This window comes from Muntiacus reevesi, chromosome 13, assembly GCF_963930625.1.
Source record: "Muntiacus reevesi chromosome 13, mMunRee1.1, whole genome shotgun sequence".
Classification (NCBI taxonomy): Eukaryota; Metazoa; Chordata; class Mammalia; order Artiodactyla; family Cervidae; genus Muntiacus; species Muntiacus reevesi.
In genome coordinates this window covers 28,253,699-28,274,869 of record NC_089261.1, presented here as the reverse complement: position 1 = coordinate 28,274,869, position 21,171 = coordinate 28,253,699, and the positions used below count along the sequence as shown (strand labels likewise).

The window sequence follows — 21,171 nt, the reverse complement described above, 5'->3', positions numbered from 1 at the left end:
GGGGATGGCGAGTCTGTGTCTGGTTCAGTGAAGGGTCTGGGCCCCCTCTGCTGGTGCTGGTGGCCCCCATGGCTCCTTAGGCAGGGCTAGGGCTTCTGCACCCAGATGGCCTGTGCAGGGGGCGGTCACAGCCACTCTGGGATAGACGTAGACTGCAGGATGGCAGCACAGGGAGAGTGGGGTGGGCAGATGCTCGTGTCAAGGGGCCCTTGAGAGGCACTGGGCAGCCTGAGCCCAGGATTATGGAGACGTGAGCGATGCACCTGAACACAGGCTGCCTGAGAGGTGAGTCCACTTTCAGACCAGGCTTCATGTCTCCACGGCCTGACGACTCTTCCAGGCTGTCAAGGTTGGACCCCCGCTCCCACTCTCCAGCTGTACCTACTCAGGGCATGGGAGGCTTTAGATGCAGTCACTTCCACACAGCCCAGGCATGGCGCCCATCCTTTGTGCTCAGAAGAACCCAGATTCACCCAAACATCAGGCTTTCATCCCGAGAAGGTGCACTGGGGCCTCATGGCCTCTATGACTCTGGCCTTACTTTCTGCAAAGCAAACTTGGTGAACTGTGCAAACCAGCAATTCCCCTGCCCGCCTGGCAGCGCTGCCCACTCCTGCTAAATCAGTCAGATCCTCACCATGAGAGGGAGGCACACAGGAATGCGCGCACACAATCACACACACCACATGAGTGTGCAAGCACATACAACACAGCTCCACCTGCAATACACCCCCCACATACACACACTGCCCACTCAAACACATATACACATATCTGATAAAAAGGGGTCCCCAACCCATCCTGAAACACTACAATCTCCTTGCCTACCTGTCTCTGTTCATGTTTTGGAAGGACAAATTGCTAGGCATAGTTTTACTGTCAAAGGTGAGATGTAATTGCAGGGACCTGGGTCGGCGTTGCTAAGTCACCCCCAGAAAGTGCCCACTTACTCTCCCTGTAGGGGAGACACAGTTCCCACCCCGCACCCTCCCCACAACCTAATGCTGTTCTTTTAGCTCCAGTCAGATTAGTTGTTGCAGAGATATTTTATGGATATTTTATTTTGGATTTCTTTGCTAGCGAGGCTGACTGTTACCCCGTAAATGTGTCTTTTGTCTTTCTTCCTTTGTGAACTTTGTTTCTAGGATGGGTGCAGACCTTCCTGTAGGATATAGGCAATGCTGACTCAAGGATACAGTCAGCTTGGCTGAGACTTTCCAGCTACACCGCAGACAGGGCTCCTCGGCCCTGGGGCTCCTTCCTCCGTTGTCCCACAGGTGCCAGCCTGGTCTGAAGGCATCCCTGCCCACTTTGGCTTTCTCCCTCCCTCCCTCTGCAGGCACTTCTTCCAGTAGATTTGCTCTACCTGTCATCTTGGCACTGAACTGTTCCTAGTCTCATACTGGCTTCAGGTATAGATTGATTCAGGTGCTCAATCACTGCCTCAGGGTCTTAGCTCTTCCCAACCCAAGGTTCTGGTTTCCCTGGGGCTTGGCTGCCTTGTCCTTTAGGTTATTTCCCTGCAATGGCACGGTGTGCTCCAGGGTCACAGCTCACAGCCCCCCAGATCTATCTTTCCTGGTCACTCAGACAGAAGTCTCGGGTCAACTCTGACCAGATTCGACAGCTCAGCCAGTGTCCATCTGTGAGTTGACCATAGTCGCCAGCACAATGCACCATCTGGTCCACCCACCTGATGCCTGCCTGGTGCAAGGGTTGACCCAAGACTTCTTGCATTACCTAGTCATGCAAGTCCCTGGATGAGGCTGAATGAGGGGAGGTTCTCTCAAACAGACACCATTTCCAGAAGAAGGGGTGATAGGTGAGTAGTGAAATCAACGAGTCTCCAGAAATCACTCTCCAATCAATCTCCAGTTTCCCCTGCCAAAGCTGCCTTGCTGAGCAGCCAGGGGGCCTTTTAAGATAGTTTCTGTTTACACATGTAGTTTAAAAAGAAGACTGTGTTTAGAAAATGTATAGTGTGGGTGTGTGTGCATGCAAGTACAAAGGAATATGATTCAGCCTTAAAAAAGGAAATCCTGCCATTCACAACATCAGTTCAGTTCAGTCGTGTCCGACACTTTGCGACCCCATGGACTTCAGCATGCCAGGATTCCCTGTCCATCCCCAACTCCCGGATCTTGCTCAAACTCATGTCCATCAAGTCGGTGATGCCATCCAACCATCTCATCCTCTGTCAACAATGTGGACAGACTTAAGTAGCTAAGCCAGATCCAAAGGGACAAACACTGTAAGATCTTGCTTACAGGTGGAATCTGTAAAAAGCTGAAAACATACAAGCCAAGAGGTAGATGGTTGCTGTCAGGGGCTTAGGTGGGGGAAATGGGGAGATGCTAGTCACAGTTTCAGCTGCAAGATGGGATCTGATGTACAGCATGGGGACTATGGTTAACAATACCGTATTGTGTACTTGGGAGAAGGCAATGGCACCCCACTCCAGTACTCTTGCCTGGGAAATCCCATGGATGGAGGAGCCTGGTAGGCTACAGTCCATGGGGTCGCTAAGTGTCGGACACGACTGAGCGACTTCACTTTCATTCTTCACTTTCATGCACTGGAGAAGGAAATGGCAACCCACTCCAGTGTTCTTGCCTAGAGAATCCCAGGGACGGGAGCCTGGTGGGCTTCCATCTATGGGGTCGCACAGAGTCAGACACGACTGACGTGACTTAGCAGCAGTAGCAGCAGCATTATGTACTTGAAATTTGCTCAAAGTAAATATTAATTATTCTCATGGCACGTGCAGAATGATACCGACGTGGGGTGATGGATATGCTAATTAACTTAATTGTGGGGATTGGTTCATAGTGCCTATGCACATCAAATTACCATACTGCATACCCTAAGTGTCTACAATTTTTATTTGTCAATTATACCCCAATAAGCTGCAAAAGGAGCTTCCCCAGAGGCTCAGTGGTGAAGAATCCACCTGCCAATGCAGGAGGTACAAGAGACATGGGTTCAGTCCCTGGATTGGGAAGATCCCCTGGAGGAGGGCATGGCAACCCTCCTTCACTCCAGTATTCTTGCCTGGGAAATCCCATGGACAGAGGAGCCTAGCGGGCTTCAGTCCACAGGGATTGTAAAGAGTCAGACATTATTGAAGCGACTGAGCATGCACAGCACGCAAGCTGGGAAAAAACCTTAGCTTAATGTGTGAGTGTTCTGTTTCTGTGTCCTTCAACTCTGCCCTGATGTTGGAGCTGCAGGGCATGCCCCCAGGAGAGGGGCCTTTTCCCGCAGGCCTGTTCCTCACTCCCATGCCACTGTATGCTCTCAAGCTTTCAGGCCATGAATGTCTAGGCTGAACAATCCCAGCCTCTCAGGGCTGTGGGTGGTGTGAGGCCACTGTCACTCACCCACCTGAGCCCCATGCTGCTCTGGGAGCCTCGGCCCATGACGGCCGGCCTTGGCAACTGCGTGGGTAACATACTGAGGCCATCAGTGACCCACTGGTTTGCACTGGGGTGGCCCCCCACAAAGGCTTTTCACCTCCCTCTGCTTGGACAGGACCTCATGAAGGCTGGGTGGTGAAGCCACTGGGAGCCGTGGGTCCCTGCAAACCAAGAAATGTATTTTCAAGTCAGCCTGGGTTATTAGAACCTTTCGAAAAACCCAGTAAGGGTGGGCTGGCCAGCTTACAGGTCTACTCCAGGCCTGAAAGTCGATGAGAATGAAAACCGTTTGATGAATATTTCTTCCTCTGACACAAAGAACAGCATCCAGTAACAGCCTTTTCCAGCTGAAATGTTCTCTGTAAGCTTTGAGCTAATTCTACCTATAGCAGGAGGGAAATCAAAGATCTCCCTCTGGGGACGACGGTAATTTCATGTTCCTAATGCAAAGATGTCTGGTTCTCTTTGATGATGCGCAGACCCAGGTCACTGCACTTCCCAGCATGACAGCAGCAGGAACCCAGGACAAAGACCCTTTGTCGTGGTCCTCCCTGGGCCGGAGGGACTGACTGGAGCCCCCACCTCCTTTATTCTGTCCTGGCAGAAGAGCAGCACCTCGAAATGTGCCCTCCAGGTAAGGGGGAGGTGGCAACCCTGAGCCTGCATAACCAAGACCCCTCACTTAGGATGTCTTGAGATTCAAGTTTGCTTCCAAAGAGGCAGAGCCTGCTGGTGGGGGTGCAGACATTGGTACAAATATAACTGGGGGTATAATTGTCCTCATGCCAATCTGGGCTGTGTGGCTCCCCATTGTGTGGCCTGGCTGGTCATTTCATGTCTCTGAGCTTCAGTTTCCTTGTTTGCAAATTGAGAGCGACAACACCCTTGCTAGCCTGGTTCCTAGGAGATCCTGGGAAAGGACAGTTGAGCTGGAGCATGGGGGCACAGGGCAGGGTGTTGAGGAAACGGTGCCAGTTTCCTTCTTGAAGGCAGTGATGGGGTGATGGGGAGAAGCAAGAGGATGCTGGGAACGTAGAGGAGAGCAAGTGTGCAGAAGGCCTGGGGCTGGAGGCAGACTGTATCCTGGAGGCACTAGGGAGCCATGGAGGTGTGTGAGGAAGAGAGGCACCCTGGATGGAGCTGTGCTTTAGAGGGAATTCTCATGCCACTACTGGTGATGGATGGCAGGAGGGACTGGGGTCAAGGGAACCGACTTGAAAAGGTGATGGAGACCTATGCTGTGTGGCCTGGTTGGGAGGGAAAGCAGGGTGTGGTGGGAATAAGGAATGACAAAGTGGGGATCCCCAAACCAAAGAAAGGATGGAGACTGGGGTGGACCACTTGCCTGGATGGACACAGGAAGCTGGGGATCTCCATCTTGCAGAGGTCTCTTCTCTTCTGGTCTTGTATCTGCAGGCCTCTCTCCTAAGCTCCACAATATGGGAAGAAGATGCCATCTTGGGACATTCGGACAGAAATGGAAGTGAGTGTGGATACGGTTGGTGGAGGGTGTTGAAGAAAGATCTGAAAACAAGGCCAGAGGGGTGCCACCCTCCAGAGCAGAGGAGAGAGACCAGTCCCCAGAGGAGACGGGGAAGGTGGGGCCATGGGGGACGGGAGGGAATGCAAGGAAGGTTGGTTCTCCAGCCAGAGAAGAGAGCTGCCGAGAAAGGCGAGCGCCCTGGTGTCGGTGCTGCCGAGATGGGCCGGGCCAGAGTGACTCTGACCAGCGCACCAGCCAGACTGGACATTTCCCCAGCTATATGTGCAGTGGCGTCACATGGCCAGCTTGAAACCAGCCGTGATGGGAGAATTGACATCATGGGAATTGGCAAACCCTGCACTTGGTCCTCCCCTCTATGAGGACCCTCAGATCCCTGAGTCTGGTGAGTCTCTTCAAGAAAGGCCTTCTGGTGGAAACGTGGGGGCACCACCAAAGGGAGAGCCAAGGATGTGCATCCAAGCAGGAAGTGAAGGCAGCCACACCAAGAAGCTCAGCTGCAGAGGGCAGAAGAGAGGGACAGGGATGCAGGAGGCCCTGGGGTCTCTCTGCTTCGCAGGGGCCAGACTCCAGGTCAGCATGGACCACGGGTGGGGGGGGGGTCCCGGCAGACAGAAGCAGGTGTGGGCAGAGCCAGGCCCAGGCAAGGTGGGCATAGGAGGAGGGGGGTGGTGCCTTGTGGGCCCTGGCAGAGCCTGAAGCAGTGTTCCCACCTACGTGAAGTTTCCCCTCCTCACCCAACAGGACACTCAACTGGCTCTGAGGGCAAGGCCAACCAAGTTTACGGGGAGCTCCCTTGCTGTCTCTCTCACAACAAGGGCACCACGCTGCCTGCAGCTTCTGGCCTTGGACTGCTCTGGGTGTCCTGGGCAAAGTGAAGATGCTGGCTGCACGTAGCTCTGGGCAGAGGCCATGAGCGTTCAGGGCAGATCCAGGTCAGAAGTGTTGGGTTTGCAAGTGACAGTCACTAAAAGCTCCTTGCTCACAAGAATGGGAAGATGCATCACCCTTGTTCTCCAGTGAGGATGATAGATGCTCATGGGGGTTAATGAGTCAGGCAACCACAGAAGCTGTGCTTGTGGTGGATGATTGAGTGGTTCAGCCGGCCCCAAACTGTGAAGCAGCTTGTTAGGTGTGTCAACTAGGAATGCGGGGCGGAAAGCCTGGCTAATAGTGGCTCAAGTCACAGCAGTTCATTTGTCTCACATAATAAGATTCCACAGACAAGTTGCTTGGTGATGCTGTCCGGGACTGTCCTCCTTCATTTTTTCTGTTCTGCCTTCTTTAATGGGTGTTGACCTTCATCCATATGCTTGTAGCTTCATGGTCACCAAATGGCTGCTGTTCCTCCAGGCATCACATTTGAGCTCCAGAAAGGATAGCAGAAGGGGCAAGGGGAATATTGGTCAGATCAGTAGAATCAGTGCCTTTTAACTAAGAAGGAAGTACTTTCTACAAGCCACAGCCTGCAGACTTTCTAGGCCACAATTGGCTAATATGACCACCTGTCTTAGTGCATTCTTTCTATAACAAGATATCATCGACTGAGTAGCTTATAAGCAGCAAACTCTTATTTCTCATAATTCTGGGGACTGGAGGTCTAAGATCGAGGCACTAGCATGGCTGGGTGAGGGCCCTCACATGGGTCACAGACTGCTGACTTCTGGCTGTGCCCTCACCTGGTGGAAGGGGCAAGAGAACTGTCTGGGGCCTCTTTAATAAGGGCACTAACTTCAACCATGAGGGCTCCATCCTCATGACGTAAGCACCTCCCAAAGGCCAAATCTAATAATACCGTGACCTTTAGGGGTTAGGATTTCAACATATGAACTTTTTGGGAGACACAAGCATTCAGACCAAGCACCATCACAGACCTATCAAGGGTTGGTTTCAACTAATCAAGATTTACTTCTTGATCTGAAATAGATGCTTGTGGCCAAGAGGCATTTGCTATTGCTCTTACATCAGGGAAGGAAAGGAGGTTGGGTAGCAACTGACAGCATCTGCCCCGCTGAGACACCAGCCCAGGGTTTATGATGTTAGACTCACCTACTCGGGTGGTGTAGTTGCTAAAACCTAAAAGCAATCAAGAATCGCTCCCATTCAAATGAGACTCTTGGCCCCACCAGAGGTCAGTCCACCAAGCAGCTGACCTTGAGCCACATCCTCCCAACAGTGGGGAGGTGTGCAGCAAGAGACATTTCATCAGACTGGTTAGGGAGAGGCCCCCTCCAGATGTCTACAAAGAAATATTGTCTGTGTCCCTCCCTTGAACCTGGGTGGCGGAGGCAACACTATGTGACTTCTGAGGCTAGTTCACAAAAGACGGTGTCTTAGAAGTATTGGTCAATGTTGTGACGAAGCCCAGGCCACACAGAGGGGCCAGTGTGAGAGGAGGGGACAGCATGGGCACTCAGGCAGTCCAGCCCAGATCCAGCCAACCACTGGCCACAACTACAGACATCTGAGCAAATGAATCTTCAGATGATCCCATTCCACTGCTTGATGCCCAGTACGGGTCTCAGAGATGAGCCTGTCCTGGGAGTCCTGCCTTGGTTGTAGACACACCTGCTGAGAGACTGAAGGTTGTTGATTTAAGTTGATGTTTGGTGGTGCTTTGAATACCCTGATGGATTAATGATTCAACAGCCCAAGCCTCTGTGATGAAGGGACATCATGAAGTTAGCATCATGGGCCAGTAGGAAACAGGAGAGATTAACCTTCAATATGGCAAAAGAAAGAATATATTTTAGGGTAATTTACAGGCAGAAGAGGCACCTGAGCACAGAGTTTAAAAGTTGAAGCCAGATGGCCTGGGTTGAATCCCACCTCCATCTCTAATATCTATGTGACTTTAGGGAGTTATGAAACCTCTCTGTGCCTCTATTTCCACATCTACAAAAGGGGCATAATGGCACCTTCCTTTGAGAGTTACTATGAGAGTTAAGTGAGTGCCTTTTGTACAGTCCTTGGACCAGCATCTGGCATGTGGTCAAACACTCTTTACGTGTTTGGTAAATATATTGAGAGTCAGATACTGAACGTCTCCCAGATGAGGTTTTTATTCTGTGTGAGACCAGCGAGGAATAGACATTTGAATCTGCTGACAATTACTGTTGAGAAACAGACAATGCTATTGTGCCAGAGCAGTTGTGAAGCTGGGTCAGCTTCGGGACCCAAGAGATAGAGGTGATTCAGCTGTGAGGACAGTCACAAATTCTATCACCCTTTTAGTATGTCTTGAGGAGAAAAGGTAGCAGAAAACAGTACCCAACATCTTTCATTCGGATTAACGCTTTCTTGTTCCCCATCTCCCAGCAAAATCTTTCTCCACCTCCTTCCCCCTCTTTCTCTCCCTCTCCATCTCTCTGACACATCCCTCTGACCTCCCTCCCTTCCCCTTACATGCACCTTCCTGTCATCCCATGCTTCTTTCTTCTCTTAACCCAGTGAAACATGGCCATTCTGCCCGGAGAAGGCAGGTGGTGGCCTGGCCTGCAGATCTCAAATCTCCCTGCCTCTCCTGCCCACTGGGAGCCTGTATCACCTGCCTGAGGACTGATGTGTCCATCTGTGTAGCTAATGGGCTGTGGGCCTACCAGCTGTCATGGGGAGGGCATCCAAGACGGGATCTGTGCTAATGAACAGACTGCCAACATCTCTGTTGATTTTTTTTTTAAGATTTTTTTGATGCAGACCATTAAAAAAATAATTTTATTTATTTATAGCTGTGCTGGGCCTTTGTTGCTGCACAGGTTACTCTCCAGTGGCAGTGAGCTGGCTTCTCAGTGTGGTGGCTTCTCTCTTTGCAGAGCATGGGCTCTGGGGCACACAGGCTTTAGTAGTTGCGGCACACGAGCTCAGTAGTTGCTCCCAGGCTCCAGAGCACGGACTCAGCAGTTGTGGTGTGCAGGCTTAGCTGACCATGGCACGTGGGATCTTCTTGGATCAGGGATCGAATCCATGTCTCTTGCATTAGCAGGTGGATTCTTTACCACTGAACCCCCTGGGAAGCCCTCTGCTGACTCTTTTAAGCTTCCTAGAGTCAAATCTAGTCAAGTCTCAGTCAGGAAGGCAGGACTGGAGTTGGAATCCTGGGGTGTCATTAGCTCCCCACTTCATCTCTGGGCATGAACTGGAGCTGTTGGGGTATTTCTGCAGCTCAGAGTTTGGAGGTCAATCACTCAGGGAGAACTTAGCCTGCACAACCTCTGCCCTCACCTCAGGCCACTGCCAGCTGAGAATCTCCACCGGGAGGAGCCACAATGATTCAGAAGCTCAAATTTCAATTCTCAGAGGATCTTGGCTCAGGAGCAGACACCTGAGATCCAACTTCATCCATGAATCTGGTCTTAACCAAAATTCACCACATATTTTTTTTTTCACCTTCATCTTCTCTTCTATAAAATGGTTGCTTTAAATTTTAATTTGACAACAGTCATGCATTGCTACCCTGGGGAGCCTGGTGATTGGGAGTGTGGCTGAGGGGCAGTTTGTAATAAAATCCTGATTTTCTGGAAGGTTGCTGTGCGGATCGTGAGCGCCCTTCACCCAAATATCTCCAGACTCCCCTCTTCCAAGCGCACAGTAGAATTTCACTTCTATCCCAGCTGTTGGTGCTGGGTGGTCCACATGATGCTTTCTGGATGATACATTTTGAGTGGAAACAGCAGGTGTCACTTTTAGACTGGGTGTTTAATGACCTCGTGAGGCCCTTCTGAGCCATCTTCTCCCCTCCATACAGCCACGGGCAACACTCAAGGCGGCTATTCTCTGAAGACTGAGTCCTGAAGTGAGTGATTAGAAGAACTCCCCTGTTGATACCCTTTGATGTAGAGTAGGCTTGAGAAATAGCCTTCCATTGTTTGAGCTGTTGAGATTTGGGCATTTGTTTCTACATCACCCAGCCTCTCCTGACTGATACCTTTAGATAATAAAACACAGCATGCCATATACTCAGGCTGAATCCTGAATAGGACCTGTCCTCTCCATGAGCCAGGAAAGAATCATCAGTGAGTCTCGACTTTCAGTTAGTGGTCCACGAAGGGGCAAGACCCAACTCAGAGTGAATTCTGTTCAGAGCCTAGTGTCCTCTCAAGGTGGACCTTGCAATGGAGGGTGACTTCAAGGACATTAGAGGACCCACCACACCCCTCTGGGGGGGCCACTTCGTGTTTCCATGTTTCCACCCTCTCGTGGTCCGCACCAGCACGACGTCCACACTCCTCAAGTTTGCGACCACAAGACTCCCTTAGTTCCACGCATACCTTCCATCGTGGTATCTGAATACCAGTGAGGGTGTTCCCAGGCCAGCAAACCAGCACTCGGGCCTTGCAGCTTTGGAAGGGCTGGCATCTGAGGGAAACCCGGGAGGCTAGAGCTTTGTCAGAGGGAAGACAGGGGTGGTGGAAAGGGGGTGGGATGCTTCTCCTTCCATGGTCCTGCCTCAGATCCACATTATTGGTAGCACAGCTCATAGTTAAAATATATTCAGTATATTTTACAAAATCAAGTGAATACCAGGTTGCTGGCCTACTAGATGCATTCCCCTCCCTGCAAAGCAGCCCCCCCCCAACTTTCCCAAGTCAGTGTGGTTATATTTAAAATGAAATGTCACCAAATATTAATGCATATTGGATGCATCATATCCTACTAAACCTTAGAATGCAGCAGAACGTATTTACATGGACAAAATTATGTTTCCTCCAGCAAAACCACTTTAACATTGCATTCAATAGACATGCAATGAAAAGTGCTTGATTTTTTTTTTTTTTCTTGAGTGACAGTGGCTAATAAATTTGATTCTGGAGTCCAAATGTCTGGCCTTGAAGTCCGGATCCATGATTTGCCTTTGATGTGACCTTGAGCAAGGCGTTTGCCCTCTCAATGCCTCAGTTTCCTCATAGTTTAATTAGATCATGCCAGCTTGTACTGTAATGCTATTGGTCTTAATCAGTTAATGGCCATAAAGGACCTAGAACTGGGCCTGGCAAAATCTTACCACTGCAGAAATGTTATCTGTTTGCATTATTATTCCAAAAGTCATCCTTGTAAAATGGGGAAGCATCCTAGAACTTGGCATTTTATAAACAGGAAAAACGCAATATTTCTTAAGGAGAGACAGGGGAATGGCTATTTATCAAAAACAGACCAGTGTTTATCTAACTTGCTGCATTGTGAGACTCTTCTGGAATGATGATGAAAACAGAATCCAGCTTCCTCTCAAAGGAAGTGGTTTATCTGGAGAGCACCCTGTGGACAGCTGGCCTCAAGTCCCAGTGGCTATGTCCTTCCTGGTGATGGTCCTCTGAATTTCTTGGACGGATGTCCTGAGAAAGAAAAGAGGGTTTTGATGAGGGAGAGGAGCAAGGAATCTTTTAGCTCTCAAGAGAATCTACCCAGAGGCACAAAACCTCCAAGCTGGACAGACCGGTATGACTGAAGTCTAAGAAATGCATGTTTGCAGAAAGAACACTGAACTAAGAGCTGGAAGACCCCTGAAGTCCCCCTATACACTCATACATGGACATACACACACATGGACACACACAGAGACACATGCCCATAGGACACACACATAAATGCACACACAGACAAATACACACATGTACACATATGGAAGCACACAAATGCACTAACGAACACATAAATGTACATCTATGGACACACACAGGAGCACACACTCAAGTGCACACACAGAGACACACATACATACATGTATACACACATGTGCACATGCACACACATGCACGCACACTAAGAGCTCCCTGAAGTCCAAGGGTCCTTACTCATCTCTTTGTAGTGGGCGACCAGCACAAATCAGCTCTTAATGAATGTTCCTGCATTTATTCACTGAACAAATATTTACTGAGCACCAAGCATTAAGCACTGGGGAGAAAATGTGAAGTAGATAGAGCCTCCTGCCTTCTCGGGGCTCAGGGTCCAAAGCTGGGTCTTTACTCTCTTGAACCCCGGCTGTCTCACCTATAAAACGCGGGTTTGAGACTGTATAAGAGATTGACGTGGAGGCGGGGTCAGCCAGGTTTGCTCTCTCTTGAGGTCTGAGGACCGCGTCCTGCAGCACCCGACGCCCAAGAGCCTGCGCGTCCCCCGTCCCCCCGATGGGTTTTGCGATTCTGCCTGGGTGTCCCTGGGTACCACGGACTCTCAAGCCCGGTGCACCAGTCCTTGGACTCAGCTCTTCCCAGCCCTCTGCCCTGCAGAGAGGGAAGGGGAGGGAGGCCGGGGGTTGATTCAGTTTGAATGAGGGAAGGGAGAGACAAACCACCAAGGAGGCTTTGACCCTACTGTCCCCCCTCCTTCTCACAAAGACCCTCCCCTCCCACCTACCCCTGCTCATCCACGCAGACTACACCGCTTTGACCAGACACTCACTCCCCAAGATCCTGCTTCCGGAGGTCAAGTTTGGGGAGGGGGCGTGTGGAGAGATTGTTCGCGCGCTCCGCCCCGCCGCACCCGCCGGGACGCCCTTGGTCTGGGTCCCCTGAACGCGAGGCCCCGCCCCGCCCCACCCTGTTCGGGCGCCAAGAGCGCGCGCCAGACCTTGCACCCCACCGGGTGGGGTGGGGTGGGGGTGGTTCCCGAGGGGGCGGTCCCGAAGGGGCGGGCTGCGGGGGCGGGCACGGGGTCCCGCGTGCATGCTGATGAGCTGGGCGGCCGCGTCACTCCGCACCGGCGCCGTGGCTGCGGGGCGGGCAGGAGCAGCACACCAGCCGAGCGCCTGCCGGCCCGCGCCTCCCTCTCTTCTCCGGGCCCCGAGGCCCTCCCCGCCGCCCTTAAAAGGGGGCCGCGCCCCTCTGAGGAGGATGCCGGGTGCCCCCTGCGCCCACGGCCCCGGGCAGCCCCTGCGCGTGGGGAACCCGGGAGGTAGAGGGGCGCGCTGAGAAGGCGCGGGTGGTGCTGAAGGGACAGCTCCCGGGCACCGGCGGCAGAGCGCACAGCCCTCCCGCAGCATCCGCCTGCAGCCCCTGCCAGCAGCTCCCGGCCCGCAGCCCCGCTCCTTCAGCACCCCCAGCCCGCAGCCCGCGGTGAGCTGGGCTGGCTCATGGTCCCCGAAGCAGCGGGCCATACGGAGGCTCCTGTGGCCACCGGGCCCACGGGGATGCCCCGCGGGTGAGGCAGCCCCCAGCTTCCAACCGCGTTCATGGCGGTGGCCAGGAAGATCAAAACTTTGCTGACGGTCAACATCCTGGTGTTCGTGGGCATCATCCTCTTCTCCGTGTACTGCCGCCTGCAGGACCGCTCAGAGGGGCTGGTGCAGATCGTTCGCAGCGCCGACCGCCGGGTGCGCAGCCGGCACGCCAAGGTGGGCGCGCTGGCGGAGCGCGAAGCCATCCTGCAGCGCCTCGACCACCTGGAGGAGGTAGTCTACAACCAGCTGAATGGTGAGCTGAGCCAGCGCCCCGCTCGGGACAAAGAGGCTGGGCAGAGTGGGTTGCGGAAAAATTGTTCCCGGATTTGGGACGCTGAACTGTGTCCCTGCCGCTACAACCTGTGAGGACCCCAGGGATCTGGTGGCCAACCAGGGCTAGGATCGATTTCCTGTTACTTGGGGAGTGAGTCAGGTAGAAGGCAGATGGGAATACAGGCTCTGTGTAGCTGAGGGTGCTGGCCTGAGTGACTACACAGACACTTACGTGCCCAGAGGACACGAGTACCCCAACCCACCAGTACGCATGAAGGGACTCCACCTTGTTCCCCGATGAACTGAGAGAACTTCTAGAGATTGTAGGACCTGTGTTAAGAGCAGGCAGTGCTCAGATCCAAAAGCAAGGGAGTCTACCGTGCTGCTTCAGGAGCTGTGGGGCCATCAGGACTGAGCCCAGACTCACTCCCCTCTCCTAAGGAAGAAGTGGAGAAAGGCAGGATGGCCATGCTGCCCTTCAGAGGTGTTCTTTAGATGTTGATGGAGAAAAGTGGGCTTTCCTGGTAGCTCAGAGAGTAAAGAATCTGCCTGCGATGTAGGAGACCTGGGTTCAATGCCTGGGTTGGGAAGATCCCCTGGAGAAGGGAATGGCAACCCACTCCAGTATTCTTGCCAAGAGAATTCCATGGACAGAGGAGCCTGGTGGGCTACAATCCACAGGGGTTGCAAAGAGTTATGCCCCAACCACTGGAGCTGTTCAGTTCCCTATCCTGGGGATGCTCAGGACTCAATCAACCAAGTGCTGTGGTCTGAGTATGAGGCTGTGAACCTGTGACTCATGGACAAATAGAGTCTAGGTCCTGGCAAGGCCTTGGCAGATATTAATTACCTAAATGGGCCCTGGGCCGTGGTGCCTGGGAACCTGCAGTCCTTGGAAGCTTCTACAGGAAATGACTCCTGGAAGTGGGCTCCTTGTTTCATCCCAAGCGGATGTGAGTCACCCTGAGGGTCAGTGTGGGAGTCAAGGAGGGTCAGGGCCAATGTGGAGCCAGGTGACAGGGGAGGAGGGGTACTTTTCCACATTGGGTTGCAGCAGAGCAGAGTAAAGCAACTGCTGCTCCCTGGGCTTACTCTGTGCCAGTGTGCAAGGAGGAAAGAGGAAAGTTTATGTTTACCTCATTAGTAGGCTTTCCCCTTCTGTCCTGTGCTATTCTGGTTTCTGCACCAGCAGCCCCTGGCAAAGCTCTTTAGGAAGCGTCAGTAACAGGCTCCAGCAGGAGCTGTCTGGGAGCCAGCTTGCATAGACGGGGCCTGTTCCACACGTCACTCAGTCCGATGTGAAGGTCCTCTTGGGATTTCCTTCTGGATGCCCAGCCGGCCTTGGAACAGCAGCTCTGAACCCAAGGCTTGGTGATACCCAGGATACGGGAGCTGTCTGCAGCCATGCCCACCCTCTAGCACATCCTCTGACTTCCCAATTGCCTTCTCGCCACCCCTAAACTCCTGGATTTTTGTCTGGAGGTAGTTCTGGTGGGCTGCTCAGCTTTTCTGATCTTCCTTATTCAGCTGAAACCATGAGGGGAGAAAAGTTTAGTTCAGCTGTCACTTGACCATTCCGGTGGTGATTCATCTCCAGGAAGGCGGTGTGTCCTGGTAATAGCACACAGCTTTATTGAAGTGTGTTTGCCAGGGTGTTATGGTCTGTTTTATGGGGAGAAGTAGAGGATTATATAAAAACATTGGCAGCACGTCGGGTTGTGTAACATCCTGACGGCCAGCTCAGCGCTGAGAGCCGTTCTCCCCCCTCCCGCACATCAAGGTGAGAAGGAGCCAGGATTCTTGGAGGCAGAAAAAGCCAGGACCTTCGACCGACTTTCTTGACCCTGATGGGAGATGATGAAGTGTTTCGGGAAAGCGGAGTGTCATTCCCAGGCCCACCCCAGCCTCTCCCCCTTCCTTCTCCTGGCTTCTTTCTCCTCCCTCCCCCCTCCTCTCTTCCTACTCCTCTTCCGACCCCTTTCTCCTTTTTAAAATCTTTTCTCCCTCATCCCTTTACCAAATCTCTTCCTCCTACCAATTTTGCTCTCTTCTCCTTTTTTTTTAACCCTCCCTTACCCCAACTGTTCTGTCTCTCTACAATCTCTGTTCTGTCTCTTTGCCGCCACTCCCACTCTTTATCTTGGGTCCCCATCTTAGACCATGTGCTTAGCATAGCGTCTTACCCAGGGGTCATTTACTGTTTCTGGACATGACAAGAGAGCCCCAATCTAGCACTCAGCCCAGGTTGGTCCCTAAGGAAAGGACAGTGTAGGAATGGGGTTGACCTTTGTTCATAAGAAGCCCTTCGAGACCAGTGCTCACCCTTCAAACCAGCACAGATTCCTCCGTTAAAGGATTTTGAAGAACATCAAGGAGAGTGCTTCCCAGAGGAGGCAAGCAAGCCACAGCCCTTTACATTAGTGTCTGTTGTGTTTTAGATCCAAAAAATAGGATATGGATTCCTAGGATCTTCTATTCAATACTAATTCAGCTGAGTTTAGAAAGGAGAGGAAGAAACCCCAACAAAATTGATTTAATGCTTGTATTGATTTATTGATTTATTCCTTTGCCTTGACTGCTTCCTAGAAACACTTCTCCTGGCTTGAAGGAGCTGGTGGGGGGGAAAGATTGTCCCTGGGGAGCAGGGCCCAGAAGCAGAGCATCCTCCCTTTAGCTGGTCCAGTGCCCTTTACTTGAAATGTCTTGTTGACTCAGCAAAGACTTATTAATGGTGTGTGTAGATTCAAATTCACAGGACCTGGCTGGGGGTGGGGGTCAGATTTTCTTTAAGGAAAGGCAGTGTAGGCATATGCTGTACGTACATGAGAGTTTGCTTCTAAGTTTAGTGCTCAAGGCAAGAAAAAATGTTTATAGGCAAAAATCATCCTTCCAAATATCTTAAACTGGATATCAAGTACAGCATCCCTGGTTTCATGCCTGCAACTGGCACAGAGAATCTTATGAAGGTGGAATTGGAGAGCCTCTAAGCTCAGTGGGCTTCCCCGGTGGCCCAGGCAGCAAAGAGTCTGCTTGAAATACAGAAGGCCTGGATTCAATCCCTGGGTTGAGAAGATCCCTGGAAAAAGGAATGGCTACCCACTCCAGTATTCTTGCCTGGAGAGTTCTATGCACAGTGGAGCCTGGTAGGTTACAGTCCATGGGGTGGCAAAGAGTCAGATAGGACTGAGCAACCAACTTTCAATTTCACTTTAAGCTCAGTGAGGAGGGAGAGGAAATCCCATTCAGTTGGTCATATGTTCAAACCCTTCTGCCTTCTATGACCCCTTAGGAGCAGAGGCTGAATTCGAACTGGGGATGGGAGGAGGAGGTTTCCATTTGGGTTGGTTGGCTGCTTTTCAAAATTCAGACACATGTGTGTTAATTCCCCCTAACTTGACCCTCCAACTAGCCCAAGTCTCTCACAATCAGAGGTCAAAGCCATGTGTCCATTGTACAGATGGAAAAGCTGAGGGCCAGTGAGACAGCAGGGCTTACTCAAGGTTGTTTAGGAAGTTAGTTGTGGCAGCTGCTAGAAGCATACTTACTTCAGAATGATCTACACTTCTGCACTTATCAAAAGTTCAAGTTAAAATAACAGAAGGTCCAGTTATGGTCTATCGGGTGATGGCCTTGTACCTCTCGGGTGCGAACCGCCTCCCACCAGCTCTGCCAGCACCACTTCCCCTCCACTGGGAAGAGGTACTTGCTGGCCCTGCTCTCTCAAACTGAAAAAATTCACATAAGACTGGTACCGGGTTTTGCCATAATTGTGCACCACACCTGTTCCATTGTTCATCTGAGGGTGGGGATTTTTGTCTGTTTTATTCACAGTTCTAATCCCAAGGGCCTTGGGTGGTACCCTGCACACAGTACATGCTCCAGAAATATTTGTTGGATGAGAGAGTGAGTGGATCTTTCTCTAAACGATTGATTGTTTTTGTTTAGAATAAATTTATTTTAAAAGACATTTGCAAATCACCACCGTACCTGTAAGCAGGAGGGGACTAGGTGAATGAATGTAATGAAAACAAAATCATGCTCTTTAATTCCAGTGTGATAGGGCTGTCAGCAGAGGCTTTGAGCCAGAAACCTGCCCTCTCTTTGTTAAAAGGGAGATTCTCAAGTGTGGGGGATATATTGGCATGAAACCAAGACTTTCTCCTTGAAGAAATCAGGGGATTGAGACAGCCTTTAAGAGGGGATAAGTCTTACAGTGTGAGTCAATGTTATTTAAGGCTGTGTTCGTTTTCTGCCAACAATCCTGTCCCCGTCCTAGGATTTTGACTGTACACTTTGGGAAGCCCAGGTCTGTAGCAGAGTATTGCTTAAGGGGATGTGATGGGGGGATGAATTGGGTGGGAAGAGTGGTGAAGTGGCTGTCAGGTTGCTAAGGGGCACTTGTCCCTGAGGCTGCATCCACTGCAGGGAGCCCAGATCAGGAAGTTGAAATCCTAATAATAGTCTGAGCACCTTGAGTAGTTTTTTTTTTTTTTTAAGTCTTTATTGGATTTGTTATAATATTGCTTCTGTTTTACCTTCTGCTTTTTTGGCCATGAGGAGTGGAGGGGGTTGTTTGACTTGAATCTCTTTTTCTGTTCTCCTACATTGGATCTCAGCTCCCCGGCCAGGGATTGAACCCACACCCCCTGCATTGGAAGGCAAAGTCTTCACTACTGAACTGACAGGGAAGTCCCCACCCTGAGTTTTAGTAATCGAAGAATTTTGGAGTTGAGACCAGGAGGTGCCTGGGGAGGGGCGAGAAGAAGGAGGATGGAGAGAATGCCAGGTGGTCACCCTGTGTTTCCCTTGGCCCCTCGGGCTGCAGGGGGAACAAACCCCTCTGTGTGGAACTGTCTTTTCTGCACTGTGGTGCTTGCTTTGGCGGTGGGCAGGTGTCACAGCTGGGAAGCTGAATTTGGGGAGGTGTCCAAACAGTCCCCACCTGGTGTGGGAATTCAAATATCACATGACAGCACAAACCACGTGAGGACAGCAAGTGCCACAAACTCTGGCATGGGGTGGATGCCCGATCAGTGCCCTTCAAGTGACCAAAGGATGAATGCCGAGGTCGGTGGAGCCTGCAGGAGAGTGTGGTGGAGGAGGGGCGGGCATGGGTGTCTGAGAGGGGCCTGGAAGGTTCCTGGGGACACCGAGGGGCTGGCTGCCCCTCTGGACCACTCCTCACCTCTATGGTATGCCTGGCCCAGCCCGTGCACTCCTGAGAGCCTGTGTGCGTAGAAGGTGCTGACTTCTCAAGAGGGGTTTTCAAGCCCTTCTTATTCACGAGCAGCTCCATTTTGAAGATGCCTAAGATATTACACTTGCAGGGCATGTGTGTATCATCAGAAAGATTTCCCTAGTCATTGTGAATTTTAATTCTAGAAGTAGCTCCCCACTGGTTCCCGGGTCCCTTCCAGCTCGAGTTCATCAATCTCCTCCATCTTCCTCGAATCTGCTTTATGAGTTAAAACGTCCTGCATTGCTGATCCCAGCAGTCAAAGCCACCGTGGCCAGAGAAATAGTTGCCATTCGTTCAGGATTTAATCACGGGTCCTGGCAGGTCTTGCTTCAGAATGGCAGCAATTAATTGGTTGGCCATTTCTGCCCCCACTCCCCGCCCCAGGCCGAGGTCATTAATTGGCTGGCTTCTCCCCCTGCATCTGTCTCACATCCCCCACTGTTGTTGATTTACTACAGAAAGTGAAAAAATAGTTGGTGCTCCCAACCAGAGCCCAGGCTTTTACACAACCAGGGCCAGCGGGGCGAGCTTTTGACATGAATGGCTTTTCCTGTTCTCCTACATGGGAGCTGCCTGCAATTACATTTCACTCACCCTGAGAAGATTAACAGCATGTTGGTTTTGCTTTTCTCCCCCTTCTTTGCCAGTGCTTCTCTGCCTGCTGGTCTAGCTGTGACCCCATCCAACCACCAACAACCCATGTCAGAACACCCAAAGCCACTTTCGGTCACCAAGGTTAGCGCTGTGCAGTCCTGGGCTTTGGCATCTGGGGTGATGAAAGGCAGGAGTGCTTCACCCTGAGATTAACACCCCTCATGCAATTCCCTTTGGAGGAGCAGACCTCATTCTGGAAGGGTTGGTTCTATCCAAAGACTCTGTAGATCCAGTAGGGGCCCCCGCTTCTAGGAATAACTCAGGCCGACCGTGGCTCCCCCTTGGGAGCCTGTGGGGCTGAGTGATTGCATTTACAATTCAGCTCAGCAATTTGCATATTTCAGAGGTGCGGCACTATTTTCTGAAAGGACAGTTTATCCTTCGTTGACTGGTAACTCGACAAAAATAAGTCTCTAATCACTTCCATATCCCATGTCCCACTGGGGACATTCCCACCTGGGATCCAGCTCTTGGAACAGCTTTTCTGCTCTTTGGTCAGCTTTTCTGTTCTGCTCTCAAAAAGCACAGGTACTCTGGAAGGGAGGATAGCCAGCTGTCATAGGAGGGATGGGGAGAGGCCGATTCATGGTGAGATGGGTCCTTGGAAACTGCGCTGCAGGCTGAAGCTCTCTTGTTCTCTGGAATGAAGGCAGTATCTCCTTTATCCTTATCATTCACTCCTCATGTGTTCCTGATGCTGAGTCAGGGTGCGGGAGCAAAGGAGATGCAGGTCCCTGCCTCTCAGGGCTGACGTCCTAGGAGGGAGGCAGGTGAGCAACGAGTGGTGTGAACAGGGCAACTCCAGACAGAAAGAAAGGCCACCAAGAGAAAGAGTGACGGAGAGTGGGTGGGTGGGATGGGGTCCCACATTAGATGGGGTGTGACTTGAATAGCATTTCCCCAGATTCATGTCCTTCAGGAATCTCAGAATGTAACCCTGCTTGCAGATATACGTAGATAAGGTTGTACTGGAGTAGGCTGGGCCCTGGTCCAGTGATTTAGAAGAACAATAATGCCCTTCTGAGATGAAGAGGGACACAGATGTAGAACATAGAAGGCAGAGGTAGAGACTTGGGGTGATGCGTCTATAAGCTAAGGACTCTGAGGATGCCAGGAACTCCGGAGGCTGGAATAGGCAGGAAGGACCCTTTTCTGGAGCCTCCAGAGGGAGTGTAACCATGATGCCCTGAGTGCTGACCACCAGAGGACCACAGTGGCCGTGTTTGCTGGGACACTGACACCGAGGGTGAATGGGGAGCTCCTCTATGATGATTGAACTCAGATGTGAGTGAGCTGTGAGGGGATCAGGGAAGGGCATCTGGGCAGGGGCCAGCCCCACGTGATTGGTTCTGTGCTTAGTCGCTCAGTCTGACTCTCTGTGACCCCATGGACTGTAGCCCGCCAGGCTCCTCTGTCCATGGGGCTTCTCCAGGCAAGGATACTGAAGTGGGTTGCCATGCCCTCCTCCAGGGGATCTTCCCAACCTAGGTGAGTGGAGAGTGCCATGAAGGAGGAGAGTGGTGTGTGACTATCAGAGAGGATATGGGACCGTGCTCTTAGGAAGGTATGCTCACACACCATACACGTCCTGTGTGCCAGGAACGCTTGGACTTCATCTGTGACCACGGACATCTGTGCCTCCATCTAGCTGGTTGGATTTTTAAAGCACATTTATGATCTCATTCAGATCTCTGGGACCGAAATGAGACCCACAGGGGGTGACAGCACATGATCTCTCCAGCCACCGGAGGGTTGGGACAGTCTTGATTGTATGCCTGCTCAGCCTGTGACCTGCCTTGGGGCCCCCAGTCAGGGCTTCTCAACATGTTGTTGTTGACATCTGGGCCAGGTAATCTTTGCACATGGTGATAGGGTGCTGGTAAGCTGTTGAGCAGCATCTCTGGACTCCACCCACTAGATACAAGTAGTCCTCTCC

General features: G+C 51.6%; 1 protein-coding gene across 1 annotated transcript in view; it reads left to right on the top strand.

Annotated features, from left to right (window-relative positions):
* The first annotated feature begins 13,081 nt into the window (after nt 1–13,081).
* Nucleotides 13,082–21,171, top strand: part of GALNT9 (polypeptide N-acetylgalactosaminyltransferase 9) — a 118,370-nt gene continuing 110,280 nt past the window's right edge. The window contains exon 1 of the mRNA XM_065904837.1: nt 13,082–13,322. Coding sequence (XP_065760909.1) covers nt 13,082–13,322 — 241 coding nt within the window. The remainder of the gene's footprint in view (nt 13,323–21,171) is intronic.